Consider the following 22,675-nt stretch of genomic DNA (forward strand, 5'->3'; position numbering starts at 1 on the left):
AACCAGCGATGATAAACCCCAGCATGTATAAGAGCCAGCAATGACAACCCCTAGTACATGTTAGGGACAGCCAGAACAACCAGCACTGCACAACAGTGAGCAGCATACAGTGGAGGTCAGTGAGCAGTACACAGCATACAGCCCAGAGCAGGAGAGTGCCCCCTTTAGAGCACCCAGAGCACAACGGCGACCCCTTAGACAGTGCCCACAGCACAACGCTGACCCCATACACAGTGCCCACAGCACGACAGAGACCCCATACACAGTGTTCACAGCAGGAGGGTGACCCCATACACAGTGCCCACAGCAGGAGGGTGACCCCATACACAGTGCCCACAGCAGGCGGGTGACCCCATACACAGTGCCCACAGCAGGAGGGTGACCCCATACACAGTGCCCACAGCAGGAAGGTGACCCCATACACAGTACCCACAGCACGACAGTGACCCCATACACAGTGCCCAAAGCACGACGGTGACCCCATACACAGTGCCCACAGCACGACGGTGACCCCTTACACAGTGCCCACAGCAGGAGGGTGACCCCATACACAGTACCCACAGCAGGAGGGTGAACCCATACACAGTACCCACAGCAGGAGGGTGACCCCATACACAGTGTCCACAGCAGGAGGGTGACCCCATACACAGTGCCCACAGAAGGAGGGTGACCCCATACACAGTGCCCACAGCACAACAGTGACCCCATAGTCCAATGGTGCACTGTTATGGGGATACCTGATCATCATTTGGGCACTGTAAGTAGCAGGCACAGGCACTCCTGATCTGCGTGGCATTCTAATGATTGCAGTACGTGTCTCCAAGCCCAATGAGAGGGCTGATATCAGAGGATTTCCCTCAGAGTGTCCACTGCTCAGTCCAGATCAGGCCCCTCAATCAGTGTAATGTAGCATGCTCCTATAGATCAGAGGACCACACCATGTGACACACACACACCCCTCCTGTCCTCTGACACTGGCAGGCTCAGTAAGCCCTGCAGACTGCAATGCACTGAGTGTAGCAGCTCCATTCTGCTCCCTCACTCCTCCCCCCACCATATAAGTAAACACAGCCTCTCTCCTCCTCTCTCTCCTTAGAATACCAGCTTCCTCCAGGTTTCCTGGGGCACTGCACAGGGCTGGGCTCTCTCTGCTGCTTCCATCCAAATTCTTCTTTTGGCAGTAAATGCAGGAGACCAGCACTGGATCAATCCGCCACTGATGCAGGCTCCTCACCACCCAGCCCCTGCCGGGTCTAACTGATCATTAGCGGCTTATTCCGCTGTATCCCTCCACTTTACAAGAGTCCCTAGCCTCTTGCAGACAGGATTCACAGCAGGTAACAAATAACTTGTTTAAAATCCTGTGACTGTACTGTAATACCTCTGTGGAAATTTTGGGGGTGCTATGAGGGTGCTTGAAGATTTTTTTTGGGGAGATTCAGCACAACCAAGCACCCACCTGGCACCGCCCCTACTTGCATGGTGCTCCGCACCCCTGACACCCGTGCCACTCTGTATCCACTAAGTCTATGTCTCAATCTCCAGAGGCTTCAAGGACCCGAGGTGCAAGGGAGGCCTCCTCACTACTTCGGTCTCATATCAGGTATGTGGCCCCCGTGACAATTTGACTATATGGCGGGTAGGAACCTGGTTGAGGTAGGCTCAGACAAAGCAATCAAAGCTAATTTTATAGGTACAAGGAAGCCCGGGTTTTGTGTAACCACGTCTCTTAAGCTCTGCACACTTTTAAGAGTTTGGCCACGCTCACATTTTGGAGTGGCGTACTGCAGCTCACTTTCTGCCTCAAGTGTCACTCATTCTGAAGTTCAAAAGTTGGGAGGTAGGCGGTCCCTTCGGCTTTTGTGTATTCTGATGGCCTTTTCTCCAAAAATGTTAAAATTTCCAACGGGGCGATGCAGGGCCGCCCCCCATCTCCGCTTATTTTTGCTCTCGCAATGGAACCATTAGCAGAGAAAAAAAGGATCCCATGCACAAATTAAGGTTATAGCTATCAATGGAGAGCCCCACGGATGACCTTATCATAAACCTAACTGACCCACTACATTCCCTCCCTAATGTTCATCAGCTTTTTAATCAATTTAACCAACTTTCATATAAAAAGTGAATGAGACAAAGTCTAATATCTTGGGGATCCACACTGATGAAACAACCAAAAGCACCCTACAATCCCACTTCCCATATTCCATATCTAGGAATATCACTAACGACGCCAATATCCCACCTATACAAATATAACTATGTACCCCTAATCGACAACACGCAAAAGGACCTCAACAAACTGAGCTCACATTTCTTATCCTGGGCTGGCAGGTTGGCAGCCTTTAAGATGTCGATTCTCCCCAAGATGTTGTACATTTTTAAAGTCCTTCTCATTCCAGTGCCATCATCCTTTTTCAAATCTATGCAGAAACTATTATACAATTTTATCTGGGCTAATGGTAGGCCAAGATGTACCCACAACATTCTCAGGAAGCATAGGCGAGCGAGCGGTATGGGGGCCCCCAACTTAAATGATTACTATATGGCGACTTTACTGGACCAAGCAAGATTTTGGTTCCAACAGTCCTCCACTAAACTATGGTGCACCTTAAAACAGGAGACTATCAGAAGGGGCAACCTCAGCTACCTACTATTAGCTAACTCGTTCTCCCACATACTTAACATAGGCATGGACCATCCTTCCATTTCCGCTACTATCACAGCATGGAAATATTTTTTAAACCATGGCAATATTGCTAACTGGCTAATTAAAATCCCCTTGCCCTTAGAGATTCTCAAATTTCACGTTCCAGTTATCCTTACATCCTGGAACAAAAGTGGTATTAATAAGATATCAGACATATTTTAAAACAACAAACCAGTCCCTTTTGCCACACTAATCTCCCAATATGCCCTCCCAGTGGGGGAATTCCTGACATATGCCCAACTAACATCTTTTTTGTGCCATTCTCCTATTTCAGCACTAGAGTTACCCCTCAAGATATGTCAATTTTGGTCCTCACCGACTACCTGCCAAAAAAGGAATTTCCCTGCTTTACAACCATTTACACAATAATTGCGCCTTTACAGTCTCCAAACCACTACTAAAATTGTCTACAGATCTTACCCATCCCATTTCTGACCAACAATGGCACAAAGCTATAACGATTATTTCTGATGACCTCCAAATGCTCCACTTATTGGAAAAGGGCAAAAAAACTTAAACTCTGCTGGTATTACACCCCCTATATACTGGCCAAAAGCAAGCTCCACAGCTCCAATCAATGTTGGAGAGGATGTGGGCAAGGGGGGACCCTACCTCATATGCTATGGTATTGCCCTCAAATACGCAGATTTTGGAACTCAATTTTTCGCCTCATTGCAACTCTAACAGGAATAATTGTAAAAGCTAACATTGAACAGGCAATACTAAGTGTATCAATTGACCACTTCCCACCAGACCTTCGCCCTATGGTCATGCAGGTTTTATTTGCAGCACGCTTGATCCTAATGCGTAAATGGAAATCCAATATTGCCCCGAATATTAGTGAAGTAATTAACCACAACTCCGACACATACGCTCTGCAACAAATAATGGCCTATAAACAGGGAAGCCTACTGAAATTCCACAAACAATGGTCCCCCTGGTTCAACCTTAGGAACAAGCCTTCTAGCCATCTGAGTTCTACCTCTAAATGAAACACCATTGCCTTTTATGCATCGTTCCATGACATGACACCCCTTCGGTCAAACATCATTGCTTTTTTGTTTTTTTGTTTTTTATTGCACATTATTCTTCTTCCCTTATAAGCTACTACTCAGTTGCAGCTATTAAACTGCTGACACTACTCCATTTCTATCTCACTAGTTTCATAACACCCCTTTTCGCACTCGTAATTTGACCTACTCTGGTTCACACCAGATCACCACTTTAGATGCTTACAGTATGTTATATGATGTACCCACATGTGATTGCCTTTATGTTGCATATTTATTAACTTGAAAAATGTAATAAGAAATATTTGAAATAAACAGAAATAGTAAAATACTGGATTGAGAAAGACAAAAATTATGTCACAGTAATCTGTCAAAATAAATCTTCCTAGGGCTGCATTCACACATAGGCAATTTAAGTATGTGCGCAAAATCATGTTGTGTTTTTGTGCATTTGTGTATGCTATTTTTGCCACACGCATAGGGCTGTTAGCTAATGTATCTTTTTGAGTGTTGCACTTCGTGCATTTTTTTAACCTTTTCTTTAAGTGTCTTTCTTGCTTACCAGTCTTCTTGCTGCGTTTGGAGTGCCATTAACAATGAATGGCACCACAAGCGTGACATGCATTTTTCACACATTTCATGATTGCGTGTATAAACACACGATTTTGCACACATTCACAAAACGCTCCGCTGTGAATGGAATCTAAGTAAACTCACCTTGCATGATGTTATTAAGACTAGTTTGGCAATAAAAAAAAACTTTAAGAGCTGATTTACATCTGTGATTTTTGGCTTGTTGCATTTTAAGCATGCTACCATTTAACTCTATAAAAAACAAGGGTTTAGATGACAGCGCATGAAAGATGCAGCATGCAAAACTTTTTTTTAGTGCACTGCACCTAATACACACAGGTGTAAAGGGGTCTAAATATGTATATATCATGAAATGCCTTTGTAATTTTAAAGAAGTTAGATCTTTATCATGTGTACATATTTTACAGTTCTTTTGTGAAATATGAAAGCATTACAGTGAACCACAATGAGCTAATCAATTAAGCAATTACAGTATGTTTAGAATGTACACTCACCTGCCACTTTATTAGGTACACCTGATCAATTGCTAGGAAACACAAATCGCTAATCAGCCAATCACATGGTAGCAACTCAATGCATTTAGGCATCTAGACGTGGTGAAGACGACTTGCATTAGAATGGGGATGAAAGGGGATTTAAGTGACTTTGAACGTGGCATGGTTGTTGGTGCCAGATGGGCTGGTTTCAAAAACTGCTGATCTACTGGGATTTTCACGCATAACCATCTCTAGGGTTTGCAGAGAATGGTCCAAAAAAAAGAAAATATCCAGTGAGCGGAAGTTGTGTAGATGAAAATGCCTTGTTGATGCCAGAAGTCAAAGGAGAATGGGCAGACTGGTTTGAGATGATAGAAAGGCAGCAGTAACTCAAATAACCACTCATTACAACCAAGGTATGAAGAGGTGATGGGCCCCTTAGTACCAATTGAGCATCATTTAAATGCCATGGCCTACCTGAGTATTGTTGCTCACCATATCCATCTCTTTTTGACTACAGTGTACCCATCTTCTGATGGCTACTTGCAGCAGTTTAATGCATCATGTCACAAAGCCCAAATCATCTAAAACTGGTTTCTTGAACATGGCAATGGGGGCTATTTACTAAAACTCAAGAGTGCAAAATATGGTGCAACTCTTCAAAAAAACAATCAGCTTCCAGGTTTTATTGCCAAAGCCTAATTGAACAAGCTAAAGTTAGAAATGGATTGGCTTTTAAATCCCTGTATCCCCCTTGCAGATCTAATCACAATTGCTAATGGCTCTATCGCCAGGGCAAATAGCAGGGATTTAAAAGAGAGCCGGGGAAAGAAAGGATTGCATTATATGCAGATGATATCCTGCTTTTCCTGGGAGATATAGATTCATCCCTGGTGGCAGCTATGAACATTATAGAGGACTTTGGGCATTTTTCGGGCCTGGTAATTAACTGGGAGAAATCGGCTCTGATGCCTGTAGACCCAATATACTTTTTACCATCTCCGGTTGGGCAACTAAGGGTGGTGGACAGGATGAAATATTTAGGACTATGGTTAACAAAAGACCCAAATCAGTACATTGAGGATAATTTTGCCCCCCTGCTGCTTAGATTTAGACGTAAGTGTGATATCTGGAGCCGTCTCCCCCTGTCAGTAGCTGGTAGAATCAATTTGATCAAAATGATCTGGATGCCCCAATTGTTATACAAACTACATAATTCCCCTGTTTGGATCAGAATGGAATGGTTCAAGAAAATTGAAACATTGTTTCGGGAATTAATTTGGAAGAAGGGTCAGGCTCGAATAGGCTTACAGATATTGCAGCTACCAACAAAAGAGGGAGGAGCGGCAGTTTTACACCCGCGTAGTTATTTCTTAGCTGCCCAGTTACAGCATCTGAGGGGATTGTAATATATCTGGGGATGGGAATAAAAATATACGAATGATGTTGCAGGGAGCCCTGCACAGTAACCTGGTTGAAGCCTTGGAAGCAGATTCTCTTTCTCCGGGGCGCCCTACATTAAAATTACTAAGGTATGGCAGGCATCCAAAACAATAAAGGGATATACTGGGTTAACAGAGTATGCCCCAGTCTGGGATAACAAATACCTTCCAGATCTGATTCCCATGGGTAAAATAAAAGAATGGGAGGTTAGTGGTATCAAAAAACTTGCTCAATTTTATGGAGGGAGTATGTTGAAGTCATTTGCTGAGTTGAGAGGCGAGTACGGTATGCCAAACCACTCATTCTACCGGTACCTTCAAATTAGACATGCCCTGAATGCTCATTTCAAAACACAAACAGTGTTATGGTGCAAAGCCCCTCTTATACAACAAATAGTCAAGTCAGGATCTTCCAAGGGTTTGATTTCCGAGATATATAAGCAATTACGTAGGAAAACAATTACTGGGGAAAGACTGGCCAAAAATAAAAATAGATGAGAGGAGGACTTGGGGGAAAAAATAACTGAAGAACAATGGAGAAGAACATTGGAATTGAGTCCCCAGGTGTCAGTCCCCTCCTCACAGAAAATGTTGCAACTATTTTTTTTACATAGAGTTTATTATACTCCAAAGAAGCTTTTCCGGTATGGCTATAGAGTTGATGACAAATGCCCAAGGTGCCAAGGAACAGGCGATTTGATCCACATGATGTGGAGGTGCCCAAAGCTGTTCAGGTACTGGAATGAGATACTTGAGGATATCAACAGTACTTTTGGGCTCAAGTTGGAGGTGGATGCCACAATATGTTTGCTGGGGAAAATAGAGGAAAACAGCGTGCCTTTAAACATTAAATTGACAGTTATAAGATGTTTATTTCAAGCACGAAAGATAATAGCCCAGAACTGGCAATCAGTGAGGCCCCCCACATTAGAAGAATGGGTTAAAGTGATGGATGCTACTGTATGGAGGGAAAAAGTGGTATTTACTAGACAGAGAAACCTGGATAAATTCTTAAAGATGTAGAAGCCTTGGTTAAAGAAAATGGGGTGCCCACCATAAAGGGGGCAACCGGGTAATAGAGTTCGCACTTAAAGAGTAGGTGGAAAATGAGGTGGAAACAGACAGGACGGGGGGGCGGAGAGTAAGAGAAAGAGTAGAGAGAAACACAAAAAAATATATATACACAGTATATTGGTTCAACACACAATGAACACGATGCACGGAGAGGAATGTCTACACTGTATTATAGCAGAGGGTGGGGGGAGGGGTAAGGGAGGGGGGGTATAAAGGTTTATAGTAGTAATAGAGGGGCTGGAATGGAGGTATTGGTAGCACATTTCTTTTTTCTGGTTTTAGTTGTCTTTTTCTATTTCTCTCTTTTCTTATTAAGAGGAGTAAAGATGTAAGACCTATAATAATGCACGGAAAGCTATTTAAACTTGAAACCCTGTACGATATTGTAAATACTGTCATATGTTTATGGTTTGTAGGAGCCCCCTGATTGACGGTGTATGTATATGTAAACATTTATAAAAATAAAAGAGTATGAAAAAAAGAAATCGATTGGCTACAATGCACAGCTGCACCAGATTCTGAGTGCACCAGTTTTAGTAAATCCCCTCCAATGAGTTCACTGTACTCTAATGACCTCCACAGTCACCAGATCTCAATCTAATAGAGCACCTTTGGGATGTGGTGCAATGGGAGATCCACATCATGAATGTGCAGCCGAAAAATCTGCAGCAACTGCAGGATGCTTTTTATGTCAATATGGACCAAAATCTCTGAGAAATGTTTCTAAAACCTTGTTGAATCTATGCCATGAAGAATTAAGGCAGTTCTGAAGGCAAAAGGGGGTCCAACCCGGTACTAGCAAGGTGTACCTAATAAAGTGGCTGGTGAGTGTATATTGACAGTAAGGTTCCCCTCTCCATAAAGCAGTGTTATTCAAGCAGTGTTATTTTTTCTATTTGAGAAGATGCACAGGACATGTAGATGGCACATTCAAAAGACGGTTGATACCGATGTTTTTGTGTCCTGCTGCGTGTGCCTTTTTTTTCTGGATTTTGCCAGTCCAATTCTATCATTCTCACGGTCAAACACACTGTAAAACTTGGACATAAAAATATCTCCCAGGATCCAGAGAGTTCCAGATTTAGTAGTGAAATCCATGGGTTGAAACCCAGCCAGGCACATTACAGATTTTTCTGTTTGCTCCTATGATAAAGTACAACATGTTAGTATGTTACATACTTCCTAAGCAGTGCATATTATCTACACTTGCAGCACAGACTGGATAATATGCACCTGTATGCTTACCTTAATCACATACTGCTCAGGAGTTATAGTGTAGTCTCTGTGATCTATGGTGAAGGTCACGCTTGGAAGACTAGACCAATTCTTGCAGCCTACCGAGTACTGTAAAATGGAAGTAAAAATAATACCTTTTTCTTAAGGTCAAAAAATATAGCAAATTATAATATATATTGTGGAAGTGACTAATGACTTCAGGATCATGGCTGCTGGGACTGCAGGCCCCAAAGACAGTACCTTTATTATAGTGTGATGAAATGAACATGCTGTACCTCGCGCTAATGACTCAGAAACGGAAGCTTCTGCACAGTGGCCCGAATATAAACAATTTTATAATATGCAAAATTCATGCCCGTATTCTTTTGTGGCAGCCCGTACAGGCAGTATCTGATGCATCTATGCATTCTTGTTCTAGAAAACTATACTTCCTTTTCTTATGATGCTGTAGTGTGTGCAGGACATCATAGCCTTACAACAAATATCAAAGGGAAGTGAAAAAATATTACCTCATTAAATAACATGGGTGTACCTCCGATTAGTTTCTGCAAATTCTTTATGTCAGCAGTAGGCCCAGTAATGAGGGATGTTCCAGAATCAACAATAGCCTCACAACCTTCGGGGCAAAATTGTACTTTTCCATTAACTTTGATGCTGAATGACAAAAAAAAATGGTAAGATAGTCAAATAGCAAGTCATGTAAGTCTAAAAAATAATCTCCCCACATTTTTTTTTTTTTACCTTTGGCCAAACATTAATTGTGATTTTTCAGTTTCCAATAGTCTGTTCTAGGGTTTCAGAGATTGTTGCCTTCAATCTATATGTATCTAACCTGGACTTCATACTTTGCCTTGACGTTTTTATAAGCACATAATAGGGAAGAAGTGATGGTCATGGTTGAGTAGAAATTTGAGCTTTTGGGGAAGCTATTCTTCACAATGAGATAGAACATGGGGTGTCAGTCTGTTTGTTAGGAGGCATAATGAGAGTGGTCTTTCTGCATATATGGAGCCAATGTATGTGTGTTGGTGTGTAGGGGCCTAGTATGCAATTTGCACAGCAAGGATATATGGTAAAAGGGCTACACAGTGGGAAATAAAAAAGTGCGGGAATGAAAAAACACAAACATTCATACTTACCAAGACAGCCCCCCGCCATCTCTATGCAGAGCACTGAGTGATCAAAGACTGCTGATCGCTCAATTCTCAGGTCTGCTCTGAGTACAGAGTGATGAGTGTCAGTCACCGCTCTGTGCTCTGCTCCTTCAGCATTTACTGGAGTGCCAGACTGTGCAAGGGGTGGGAGCGGCTGGCTCAGACTCTTAGTGGCTCACTGAGAGCCTGAGCTAGCTGGCAGTCAGGCATCTGGGCGCATCCTGACATTATTGTCAGAATTCCTGCAGAGCCTGTAATGTCAGCCAACAGCGGGCTTTAGCCCATTGTTGGCTGAATCTGGGTCACAGGTTTGCGCTTAGTTCTGCAAAAATAACTTTGACCATGCTTCTCCTTAAGTCGCAGAACATATTTTTCTGCAATTATACACTCTATCTGCTCTAAGATGATCTTTATGTTTATTAGGGACTCCATATGCACACTGAAGGAGTAACCAAGGCTGTCTTACTGAGCGGCACCCTTGGGCTCTGCCCGGGGGCCCCAGGTGCACATGGGGCCCCATTAGGGCCAGTTCTGTCACAATAAATTACTGTGCAGGAAGCGGCAGAGCTAAGGGGAGGTCAGCTGGAAGGACTGGTCTCTGGTCTCTGCATGGACAAGTGACAGCCATCAGCGCCAGTCCCAGGAGTCAGGAGGCTGCGGGCGGCCGCTTCTGTTCTACTTCTGTCGGGCTGGTTGTCACTTCTCCTAACTCTCCTCTCCTTTACTCTTCCCTGAGTGAACTGAATGTCGGCAGCTCCGCCTCCACGGCAGCGGGTTAAGTGCACAGTGAACTGTGCTGCCTTGGTAGCTGCTTGTGCCGATCCAGCACTGTCACTCATATTTTCACAGGAGGATTCAGAGTGAACAGCACAGGACCTTAGTGTGCTGAAGACCCCTGTAAACTGACCAATCCCTGATTTACCTGCTGTGCCCGGGCTAGCAACCCCACCCCCTGATGGGTACATACACATGCAGCATGGTGCTAGATAGGGGTGTGTGTGCAGCTGCAGCATGAAAACTACAATTGGAGGAGACAAGGGGCTGTAAAATTGGTAAGTCCACATTCCAAACACCCCCCCCCCCCTCAGCTTGACAAATGTCCTTCTCTGCTGCTCTGAGCAGGTTCACACTATGTGGTGCGGGAAACTGCATGCGAGTTTGAACAGGAATCGCACCACATTCCTGTTCAGATCACATGCGATTCTTCAACAGTGCAATTTGAGCCATTCATTCTGTATGGCTCAAATCGCACCGCATCCATACCAAAGTGGTGCAGGGCCCTTTTTTTTTGGCTGCACCAGAATCTGAGTTTTGCGAACCGATCTCAGGTTATCCTTAACTTAACATACACACCTGCAGCGGTTCGCATGAACAGGGTGTGATTTGGATGTGGTGCGGAATCTGCACAGAATTTGTTTAGAATTCACAGTGCAAAAGTGTGAACCGGCGCTTAGTCTCTTAGGGCCGGTTCACACTGCAGGGTTGCTGGAACCCTGCGAATCCAGTGCGTACAATCCCATCGCATACAATTTGCAGGCAGTTCACACTGCACTATGCAAACTGCTGGGAGTGTCAACAGAAAGCTAATGACACCCCCAAATCAGTTCGCCTACCGCAGTGCGAACTGTCAATTCAGACAGGAATCAGATCGCATGGGTGTGACTACCCAATGCGTTCCAGTTCTGGTGCAGACTGAAAAAAGGGTCCTGTGCGAGTATGGTCCAAATGCGATGCAAATCTAGACATACAATCTGCATGGCTGAGTTTGCATCGCACAGACATCGCATGTGATTTGCAGTGTGGTGCAAATCACATCCGGTGTCAGACAGCACAGCAGTGTTTACCGGCCCTAACTGTAAAAAACTGCCGTGCATGGGTTGCTTTTCAAAGGTATTAGACAGGCAGTGAGGAGGCGATGTGTCCACCTGTTTTAAGCCCCAAAATGCTGCATCACTCCCACCACAACTATGTGCATTGCACATGGTTATGGGAAAGTTGCAGCACGGACTCTTTTATTTGATTTGGTAGGCAGTAGTGCCCGCCAAATGCAACTGGTGATATAATTCTTGCTGCAGTCACAAAGCAAAGCATCATGGCTCCAGCATTTGAACACCCCCAGCTGCTGTCTTGTCAGCAATTCTCTCCAGCTGCTGTGTTACAACCGCTTGCCAAACGTGTATACGTGTATATACACCCCAGACCTGGAATTGGACACAGTGGGAACTGGGTTGGACACAGCGGGAGCCAATCAGCGGGTCCGGCGGACTCTATTTCTGCTGGCACCCACCAATTATTCAGGACACAAGCAGAATGGCAGTCTGCCTATTGAAACAAGACAGATTGCCGTTCTGTCAGTAGGGAAGGTATTAATCCTGTGTTTCTGCAAACCAGGAACATGGATCAATGCCTTCCCTTAGTAAAAGTGCCTCCCCCACAGTAACCAAGCACAGGCTAGGCACACAGTTAGCAAGCACTCACAAGGCACACAGTTAATCCTTTGATCACCCCTGATGTTAATTCCTTCCCTGCCAGTGTCATTAGTACAGTGACAGCGCATGTTTTTAGCATTGATCATTGTATTTGTGTCACTGGTCCCCATAAAGTGTCACTTAGTATCTGATTTGTCCGCCGCAATATCGCAGTCCCGCTATACGTCGCTGGTCGCTGCCATTACTAGTAGAAAAAAATAAATAAAAATTCCATAAATGTATCCCATAGTTTGTAGACGCTAAAACTTTTGCACAAAACAATCAATATAAGCTTGTTGGGATTTTTTAACCAAAAATATGTAGCAGAATACATATTGGCCTAAATAGATCTTTTACATTTCTTTATTGGATGTGTTTTATAGCAGAAATTTAAAAAATATAGTTTTTTTTTTTTTTTTTTTTATAATTGTCGCTCTTTTTTTGTTTATAGTGCTAAAAATTCAAATCTATCAACTATTTATACTTTCATTCTTGAGAGTAGGTGTGTAAACTGGTGAAGGCTTGTAGGGGCCCTAGTGCATTACTTTGCCCAGGGGCCCATGATGCAGTTAAGATGGCCCTGGGAGTAACAGATTTGATTTATTTTATAATATATTAGATATTTTCTGTCTCTTGCTTAGTTTACATTTTGACAAACATGAATGTTCTCCTGTTATTTGTACTATAAACCTTAAAGTGTATAAACTCTAACAATGAACATCACTTATGTGCTACAATTTGCTCTGCTAAATACACAATTAAAAGTGTACCCTAACAATTAACTTTCCTTATTTGCTACCATTTTCTCTGTTAAATACAAAAATAATAGCATTTTGTTATAGGTGTTCAAAAGTGCAAACAAAATACCTGTTGATCCTTCAGTGATTTTGCAACTTTCTGTGAACTCTGTTTCGGTTGCACTGAAACCTGAATTACAGAACACTTCCCCTCTATGTTATGGAAGAGAAGAGAGAGAAAAGTGTTCTGCAGTCCAAATCACAAGCATAGGCTGAAAATGCTTATATCATAGATACAGTACAGCAAGTATTTTCTCTAGGATCACCAAGTGGATAAAAAAAGGAAAAAAGCTTTAAAAAAAAAAATGTAACCACCAGTGGGGGCTGGTGGGTTTTTTTTTTTTGGGGGGGGGCGGCAAACAACCCCCCCAGGTTGGCTGCCACCTACCCCCCCGCGTCGCGTGGCACTAACACACACACCCCTCCCGCCACCACCCGCTGTCTTTACCCTGGACGTGAGAGCAGCGGTCAGATGTGGCCATCTTCCAGCTTGGCGGGCTCGGGGAAAGCTGCTCCGGTGTCCTCTCCTGGAGCAGCTTTTGCGGTGTCTCCTCTCTGCTCCTCCCGTCCAATAGGATCGCCTGACATTTTGGCCAATCTGGAAACAGGTTTTATACCTGCTTCCCGATTGGCCAGGAGGAGGATCAGTGTTGCAACAGTGAATTTTCATTTGCTGTTGCAGCACACCTGGGTGGGCTCCAGACGCAATGCTCTGCGTTCCAAGTTCACCTTATTTTGAAACCTATTAGAGCCTTTGGCTCTAATCAGGTTCTTCAAACAAAAAAAAAAAAAAAACTGACCGCTGTAATTCATATGCCCAGTGACCCGAAAGGTTCCGGACACATGAATAGAGGGCGGCCATGGATATATTCTTGCTATGCATGAATCTATCCACTGCATATAGCTGGAAAGAGGGAGCGGTGCCCAGGCGCCCCTAATGGACGGGCTGCCACTGGTAACCACCACATGTAAGGACTGGTAAGCTGCCAAATACTACATTTTTGCTTTTTGTGTTTTTTATACACATTAATCAAGTATCTGCAGACATAAAAAAATAGTAATAATAATTAAAAAAATGGTAAAATAATAAATGCATCAATAATCCCAGTATTTTTTTATATTATTTTAGGATATTATTAGGGTTTATATTTGGCACATCAAACCACTTGGCTTTTAGCTATAGCAAATTTGCTCACCTTGATGCCCCGGTCTTGACTTTCACTGTATAACCTAGATCCCAATTATGCACTCTTACGTAAATAAACTGATAGTTATAAAATTGTCATTTAGTAGTTGTAAAATACTTACTTTTCAATCCTTATTTGCCAGTAACTTTTTTTTGTGACGTTAATCCAATGAATTGGACCTTTGTAAAGGGTGTTATCTATTCCCCCTAATATCAGCTCTCCCCCATACTGAAAATCATCATCTCTGAAATAAATAAAGATAGAATAAATAAACAAACACATATAGTATTTCTATCATCTCAAAAAGTTTTACATAATTTAAATGCCAACTAACTTATTTAAATGAAAAGAAAATATCGACTTATCCACTTGCTGCAGCTCCATCATCCGGTCAAATACCGGCTTTGCATTTCCAGCAGCAAGTGTAGGATATCCAAGGCCCAACACCCCATCAAACTTTGCAAAAACAAATGTTTTTCCGGGTTCACTGATTGATTCACCAAAGTCCTGCCCCACTATGGTCATGTTGCTGATCTGTAGGAGAAAAAAAAGAAGATCTTTGACTTTTCACCTGAACTCTCAATCTAGGAACAACAAATTTTGAAGGTAACCTCTTGCCATGCACTGTGTAGTACTAATAGGCTTACCATCTCTCCCACAGTTCTGCTGTTTCGCAGTTTTCCTTTTAATACCATGGTTAAGCAGCACAATGTTTTTATCAAATTATATCATTCTGATGTAAATATTCTTGCATACATAACTGGAAATACTATGATAGTCTTTCAAATAAAATCATATCAATAGCCATAACCTTTTAGCAGCAACACATTAAATATAGTACACTGATTATGTAGAAAGAATTTAATGGGAAGCCACTATAGGGCAGATTTACAAAAACTAGACCAAAATGAAGAACAGCTTTACCTGACAACCAGTTTCTTATATTAATAAATCATAGAAATTCTTCACTGCTATGGATAATTTAATTGTTTTCTGCATTGGCTTCATACTGTTACACAATCAAACAGTTTGAGCTGACATGACCCTTGTTTTGTACAGCATGAACTGAGCTCAGCTGGAGCTCAGCTGGAGCCATTTGTTCAAGGTATTTGCACAGCATACCCGACATGCTTGGAATAGTATATGATGCATATCAGAAGACAGAAAGACGTTTCAAATGACTGAGCTGTCCAAAATTATGTTTTGTTTTTTTAATTTTACTAGTTAGTTATGTATTTACTTCCTTAGCCTGTTCTAGTTCCATACGCTCTACACAAACCACCCAGCTTCAGTATCCAGAATCAATGGCACCAAAAAGTTCCATCCAGGTCACAAGGGAACCAAGATTCATGGAGTAATAGGATCCTGCAGCTTCCACAAAGAGATCCGGGGTGATCCAGTGCAGCTCAAACAAAAGAAAAACAGGAGCACGGTATCAGAGTTAGAAAAAAAAGCAACTGATTTATTGCCAAAAATGTATAATACATTTACAGTTAAAATCTGGTAGATCAGCATGGAAAGCAGAGGGCACCAGGACTGACACATAACCAGGCTAAGCTGAAGTAGCAGCAACTCCCGATCTAATAGATGGCATACAGAGATCTTGCTGCGACAGCTGTCAAAAAAAAGCGATAATGGACAGCGTCCTCAGCCGCTAGCTGTTGCCTTGTGTTAACCTCTACGTAAAGGGCATCGGGGGCAGTAACTTTTCGAAGGACGCTGTCCATTGGTGCTTCTTTGGACAGCTGTCACAGCAACATCCCTGTATGCCGGTGTTCTGCCGAAAACTCCAACTCGCCAAAATCTCCATCCATGTCACTTCTAGTGACTCTCCAGCAGCAATAATTGGAGTTTTCCACGAGTTGGCTGTCTTCACAGAATACCAGCAGCGTATACATTATGGTACACGACGAGTTGGCTGTTTTGACAGGACAGGAGGAAAAAAGGTGTCGCCGCCCTGGAGGTGGCCATATTGTTGGTTACTAGCGGGCAGACTAACAATGTCCACTCATTATATCGTGTATCGTAGTGTATGCTCTGCCAGTGTTCCGTGAAAACAGCCAACTCATCTAAATCTCCAATTATTGCTGCTGGAGAGTAACTGGAAGTGACAAGGTTGAAGATTTTGTCGAGTCAGAGTTTTCTGCAGAACACCAGCTATTAGAACAGGAGTTGCTGCAACATCAACTTAGCTTGGTTATGTGTCTGTCCTGGTGCCCTCTGCTTCCCACGCTGATCTACCAGATTTTAACTGTAAATGTCCTTTAAATTTTTGCCAATCAATCAGTTGCTTTTATTTGAACTTGGATTCCGCGCTATTGTTTTTCTGTTGTTCTCTTTGTACTGCTTCCTTTTTTATTATTTTATTGCCCCCTTTAACATCAATGACAGTGTAAAGTCTTTAGTGGTATTTGTGGATGAGGCTCTTTATCTTCTCAGATGGTAAAGCTGCCCATTCCTCTTAGCAAAAAGCCTCCAGTTCCTGTAAATTCTTGGGCTGTCTTGCATGAACTGCACGTTTGAGATCTCCCAAGAGTGGCTCAATGATACTGAGGTCAGTAGACTGAGATGGCCACTCCAGAACCTTCACTTTATTCTGCTGTAGCCAATGACAAGTCGACTTGGCCTTGTGTTTTGGATTATTGTCATGTTGGAATGTCCAAGTATGTCCCATGCGCAGCTTCCTGGCTGATGAATGCAAATGTTCCTCCAGTATTTTTTGATAACATACTGCATTCATCTTGCCAACAATTTTGACCAAATTTCCTGTGCCTTTGTAGCTCACACATCCCCAAAACATCAGCGATCCACCTCCATACCTTTCATCATAGGCCTTGTTGACTCCTCGCCAAATGTAGCATTTATGGTTGTGGCCAAAAAGCTCAATTTTGGTTTAATCACTCCAAATGACTTTGTTCCAGAAGTTTTGAGGCTTGTCTCTGGCATATTGTAAGTGGGATACTTTGTGGCATTTGCGTAGTAATGGCCTTCTGGTGACTTGACCATGCAGCCCATCTTTCTTCAAGTGCCTCCTTATTGTGCATCTTGAAAAAGCCACACCACATGTTTTCAGAGAGTCTTGTATTTCACCTGCAGTTATTTGTGGGTTTTTCTTTGTATCCCAAACAATTTTCCTAGCAGTTGTGGCTGAAATTTTAGTTGGTCTACCTGACCGTGGTTTGGTTTCAACAGAACCCCTCTTTTTCCACTTCTTGATTAGAGTTTGAACACTGCTAATTGGCATTTTCAATCCCTTGGATATCTTTTTATATCCCTTTCCTGTTTTATACAGTTCAACTACCTTTTCCCGCAGATCCTTTGACAATTATTTTGCTTTCCCCATGACTCAGAATCCAGAAAGATCAGTGCAGCACTGGCTGAAAGATGCAAGGGTCTGTCAGGAGTCCAGAAACTCATTGACCTTTTATACACACACACTAATTACAAGCAAACAGATCACAGGTGAGGATGGTTACCTTTAATAGCCATTCAAACCCCTTTGTGTCAACTTGTGTGCATGTTATCAGGCCAAAATCACCGGGGTATGTAAACTTTTGATCAGGGTCATTTGGGTAGATTATGTTGCCATTATGATTTAAAAAGAGTAAACTTTGTTGATTGATAATAAATGGCTTCAGCCAAACACTAACCATGAGTGAAACAAATGTTTTTTTTGTTATCATTCATATTCTCTGAAAAATGGCCAAGAAATCATAAATTCTGCCAGGGTATGTAAACTTATGAGCACAACTGTAGGAGAGCACATTCATGTCAACATGGTCAGTTTTTTGACTGTGCTTCGAGAACAGCGTGACTGTCCTCCAATGGCCAAGAATTGTGCTGGCACACCAACCTGCACAGCCATTCACTGGGAAGATCAGTGTAGTGCTGTTTCTCCACCTAGCTCTCAAAGTCCCTTATGCAGGTGAGAACAAAGATTATGTAATCACTAAAAAAAATTAAAAAATAATTATTTGTCTTTCATTTCTGTTATAAACTGAATGGGTTGTTTTACAAGATAAGGGTTCACATATACTTAAGCAAACTTACACATCTTATCTTGCTTATGACAAAGCCTCTTACCTGCAGTGTGTCTTTTCCCATCACAGCAAGAAGTTGCCCAGTGCCATAGTGAACACTAAAAGTCTTTCCATTATACACATAGGATTTGGACAGGAAGGACTTGAAAGTTGAATGGACAGCTAGAAATAAACAAGTCACTTTATTTAACTTTTTGCACTGTGTAATGTGTTGGTGCTATATAACACAGGGAATACAGTGCTGTGAAAAAGTATTTGCCCCTTCCTGATTTTTTTTTTTTTGCATATTTCTCACACTTAAATGATTCAGATCATCAAACACATTTTAATATTACACAAAGATAACCCGAATAAATCCAAGATGCAGTTTTTAAATTAGTATTTAATTTATTAAGGGAAAGCTGTTTAAACCTGCCTGGCCCTATGTGAAAAAGTAATTGCCACCCTCCCATGCTGAATCATGAATCAACTGTGATTAACCACAATTTTTTGAAAAGCTGAGTTAAATTTCACTTGCCACACCTAGGCCTGATTGCTGCCAGACCTGTTGAATCAAGAAATCACATAAATAGAAGCTGTCTGACAAGGTGCTAACAGATCACAAAAAGCCACATATCATGCCACAATCTAAAAAAAAATTAAGCACAAATTAGAAACAAAGTAATGAACATGTATCAGTCTAGGAAGGGTTTCAAAGCCATTTCTAAGGCTTTGGAACTCCTGTGAACCACGGAGAGGACCATTATCCACAAATGGAGATAACTTGGAACAGTGGTGAACCTTCCCAGGAATGGCCGGCCTACAAAAATTACTCCAAGAGCACAACGACGACTCATCCAAGAGGTCATAAAAGAACCCAGAACAACATCTAAAGAATTGCAGGCCTCACTTGCATCAGGTAAGTGTTCATGATTCAACAATAAGAAAGATACTGGGCAAAAATGGCATCCATGGGAGAGTTCCAAGGCCAAAGCCTCTGCTGACCAAAAAGAACAAAAAGGCTCATCTCACATTTACCAAAAAACATCTTAATTATACCCAAGACTTTTAGGCAAATATTCTTTATACTGATGAGACAAAAATCTAATTTTTTGGAAGGTGTGCGTCCTGTTACATCTGGAATAAAACTAAAACAGCATTTCAAGAACATTATACTAACAGTCAGACATGGTGGTGGTAGCGTGATGGTCTGGGGCTGCTTTGCAGCTTCAGGACCTGGACAACTTACCATAATTGATGGAACCATGAATTCTGAGCGCTACCAGAAAATCTTAAAGGAGAATGTCCGGCCATCAGTTTGTGACCTCAAGCTAAAGTGCACTAGGGCTTTGCAGCAGGATAATGATCTGAAACACAACAGCAAGTCCACCTCCAAATGGTTCAAACAAAGCAAAATTTAGGTTTTGGAGTGGCCTAGTCAAAGCCTGGACTTAAAGTGGATGTAAACCCGAAAACCTTGTACAGTATAGGATTTCATGTCATCTGTGTCCAGTCTTGCCACAAATGGTTAATCCAGCTCTGAGCAATCCTCTTATCTTTTTCCGGTGAGATAAAAACTGACACACAGAGAAATAGTAGTCAGTTCTTCCTCCTTGCTGTAAGTGACAGATGATTTACATATCTCATGCACGAGCCTGAGAGAGGCATTCTGTATGCTTCAGATCCCCTCCTCCTTTCTTCTGCAGCTCTCCCAGGATTGGCTGCTCCACACCTCAGCATGATTGGACATGCTGAAGTCATGTGGTGACTTTTTTGGGTTTTGACTGGATGTTAGTGATCATAGCAGAAGTTCAGTGTAAGAAATACATAGGAGAAAATGCATATTGACAAGGGGAGTGTAGAGGTTGGCGGGTAGTCTACTGACATCACAACTCCACCCACCGAGCTTCGGACAACAGACCCACCCACAAAATCTGCAGTTTTTCAGGTCTCATAACAGACAGAGGGGAGACATATCACAGGTAAGGTTACATGCAGGAGGCATGTATATCCTTATAGATAACCACTATGGCAGTAGTTTAGAAAGGATGAGAGTGTATTTACATTCAATTATGATAAGTTGTCCAGGTCCTGAAGTTGCAAAGCAGCCCTAGACCATCATGCTACCACCACCATGTCTGACTGTTGGTATGATGTTCTTGTTATGAAATGCTGTATTAGTTTTATGGCAGATGTAATGGGACGCACACCTTCCAAAAAGTTACATTTTTGTCTCATCAGTATACAGAATATTTGCCTAAAAGTCTTGGGGATAATCAAGATGCTTTTTGGTAAATGTGAGATGAGCCTTTGTGTTCTTTTTGGTTAAATTCAATTGAGATGCTGAATCGTGACCTTATACAGGCCGTTCATGCTGGAAAACCCTCCAATGTGGCTGAATTAAAACAATTCGCCAAAGAGTGGGCCAAAATTGGGTGGTACAACCAGTTATTAGGTTTAGGGGGAAATTACTTTTTCACAGCATTGTATATGAAACTGCTAATAACACCATTACTTAGTAAATGAATAAATAAGAAGAAAAATAAGGTACATTTATTAATGACATGATGGAGGTTTTATTAGCAAAATATAGTTATGGTAGACAAAAAGGTGACTTAAAAAAAAAGCAAACAAAATGAACAGTGGACAAAGTTATTACATTACCCAAAATACCATGTATGTAGTATTGTTTAGGGTAGGTTTTTGAAAGTTGCAGTTCCTTGTTGCGAAGCGTCTGTCTCAGGAAAAGCAGCAGAATAATATAATCTCCAATTTTGCTTCATGAGTATTGATGCTAGAGGGTTACCATAAAGGCCAGGCAACTAGCAATTTTAGAAGGAAATCACCAATGGTATCCCTCTTAGTTCTCTCATGACAGTTTTGTTTTCATTTGAAATCAACTTAGACTGGAGAAAAGTTGTAATTTAAATTGCATTGCACTTGGAATTCCCATTAGCGGTATTAAATCCAAAACCAAAAATGTAATATATTGCTTACCAATCATTCATTGTGGTGGCTGCTTTTGTTTCCTTTTTTTATTTTGCCTTTTTTCACCTCTGCTTTCAACTGGTGATAACACCTCAAAACACAGTAACACAGCTTCTGTATTAGAATGCCTCCACTCTGGATGAAGGGCCATGATTGGACAGCAGCATTGTCTGTCTGGGGGGAGGGGAGTGTTAGATGTACTAGCAGAATGAAATACATTAACAAATTGAAGCCAAAATCCAGCTACTACTATATAAGAAGTTACAGCAATAGTTTTATTCCTTTTGGGATAAAGGCTTTACAGTAATAAATAAAAGCTGACTATTGTAAGCTCCCCTGCCAGTAGTTAAAGGTTTGTTTCGGGGGCGTGACTGGATGTTGAGGTAAGAGGCCACAGCAGCCCGGACCTCATATCCAATCCCACACTAGACATCCTGTGATGCGATGTGTTGGGGAGAGGAGGAAGCTCTGAGAGGTGGAACGGCTGACTGATCGGTTGGTCAGTGGAGCGAGCCTGATTCTGTGCCTCGTGTCCCGTGGAGAAGAATGGCGGGCCTTCTAGGGGGTTCCGGCGGCGCACTCCCCATGAGGGACAACAGCTAGCATCCATGATAGAGCTGCGGAGACAGACGAGTGAGTCTCGGCAGGGAGGGTGTCTGAACACGCTGGGCACATCCACCGCCATGACCATTAAGAGGGGGAGCAGAGGAGATGGCCATGCAGGACATCGCTGGCACACAATTTCAGCGTGTGTCAAAGGAAAAAGTGAACCAGACAGCAGCCAAGCTGGAGCAGTTCACCCATACACCGGGTCAGACACCCATGAAGGGTGGAAGGCTGGGGGGGCACAACAATCCCACTCCCAGACCAGCCCCTCTGTGGGGAGGAAGAGCCTGGGTCAAGTAGCAGCAGCAGCTGCCAGGAGAGTGAGCATGCAGCAGGCAAAATGACACAGGGAGAGATGCCGGCGCCAGTCTCAGGAGCTAGAATCCTAGCAGAGAGAGAGCCATCTCTGAAAGACATCCTCCAAGCAATCAACAACTGTATGTACTCATTATCTGAAATGTCTGACCAACTTACCAATGTCTGACCAATGTCTGACCAATTTTTAAGGCATGATGTACAAGAGGTTTGCGAGCGGACATCCGCTCTAGAGGGGAGACTAAGTTTGGTAGAAGATGATTTAAACCCAATGAAACAAGAGATAAAATCAATAAGGGAACAGCTGAATATGTATATATATAAAATGGATGACATGGAAAATAGACTGCGCAGGAAGAACTTAAGGGTTGTGGGTCTCCCCAAGCAATGTGAAGGCTCTAACCCCACAGAATATATGGAGGACTGGCTTAAAGGGATTTTTGGCAAAGAGTCTGTCAATATTTTTTGCAATTGAGCGGGCACACAGAGTTCCTTTTAGGGCACCGCCACCAGGAGGTCAGCCAAGGCCCTTCCTTATTAAACTTTTATATTATAAGGACAAAGTTACCATTCTTCAAAAAGCAAGAGAGATGAAAAATATA

At 42.5% G+C, this 22,675-nt stretch overlaps 1 protein-coding gene across 1 annotated transcript in view; it reads right to left on the reverse strand.

The window, feature by feature from the left end:
* Positions 1-8,192: 8,192 nt before the first annotated feature.
* The window catches only part of LOC141132069 (cathepsin E-like), a 46,271-nt gene continuing 31,788 nt past the window's right edge, over positions 8,193-22,675 (reverse strand). The window contains exons 4-9 of the mRNA XM_073620059.1: positions 18,229-18,347; positions 14,480-14,679; positions 14,267-14,389; positions 9,049-9,193; positions 8,549-8,647; positions 8,193-8,446 (exon numbers count right to left, since the gene is read on the reverse strand). Coding sequence (XP_073476160.1) covers positions 8,234-8,446; positions 8,549-8,647; positions 9,049-9,193; positions 14,267-14,389; positions 14,480-14,679; positions 18,229-18,347 — 899 coding nt within the window. The 3' untranslated portion in view covers positions 8,193-8,233. The remainder of the gene's footprint in view (positions 8,447-8,548; positions 8,648-9,048; positions 9,194-14,266; positions 14,390-14,479; positions 14,680-18,228; positions 18,348-22,675) is intronic.

This window comes from Aquarana catesbeiana, linkage group LG03 (assembly GCF_042186555.1).
Source record: "Aquarana catesbeiana isolate 2022-GZ linkage group LG03, ASM4218655v1, whole genome shotgun sequence".
Taxonomy (NCBI): domain Eukaryota; kingdom Metazoa; phylum Chordata; class Amphibia; order Anura; family Ranidae; genus Aquarana; species Aquarana catesbeiana.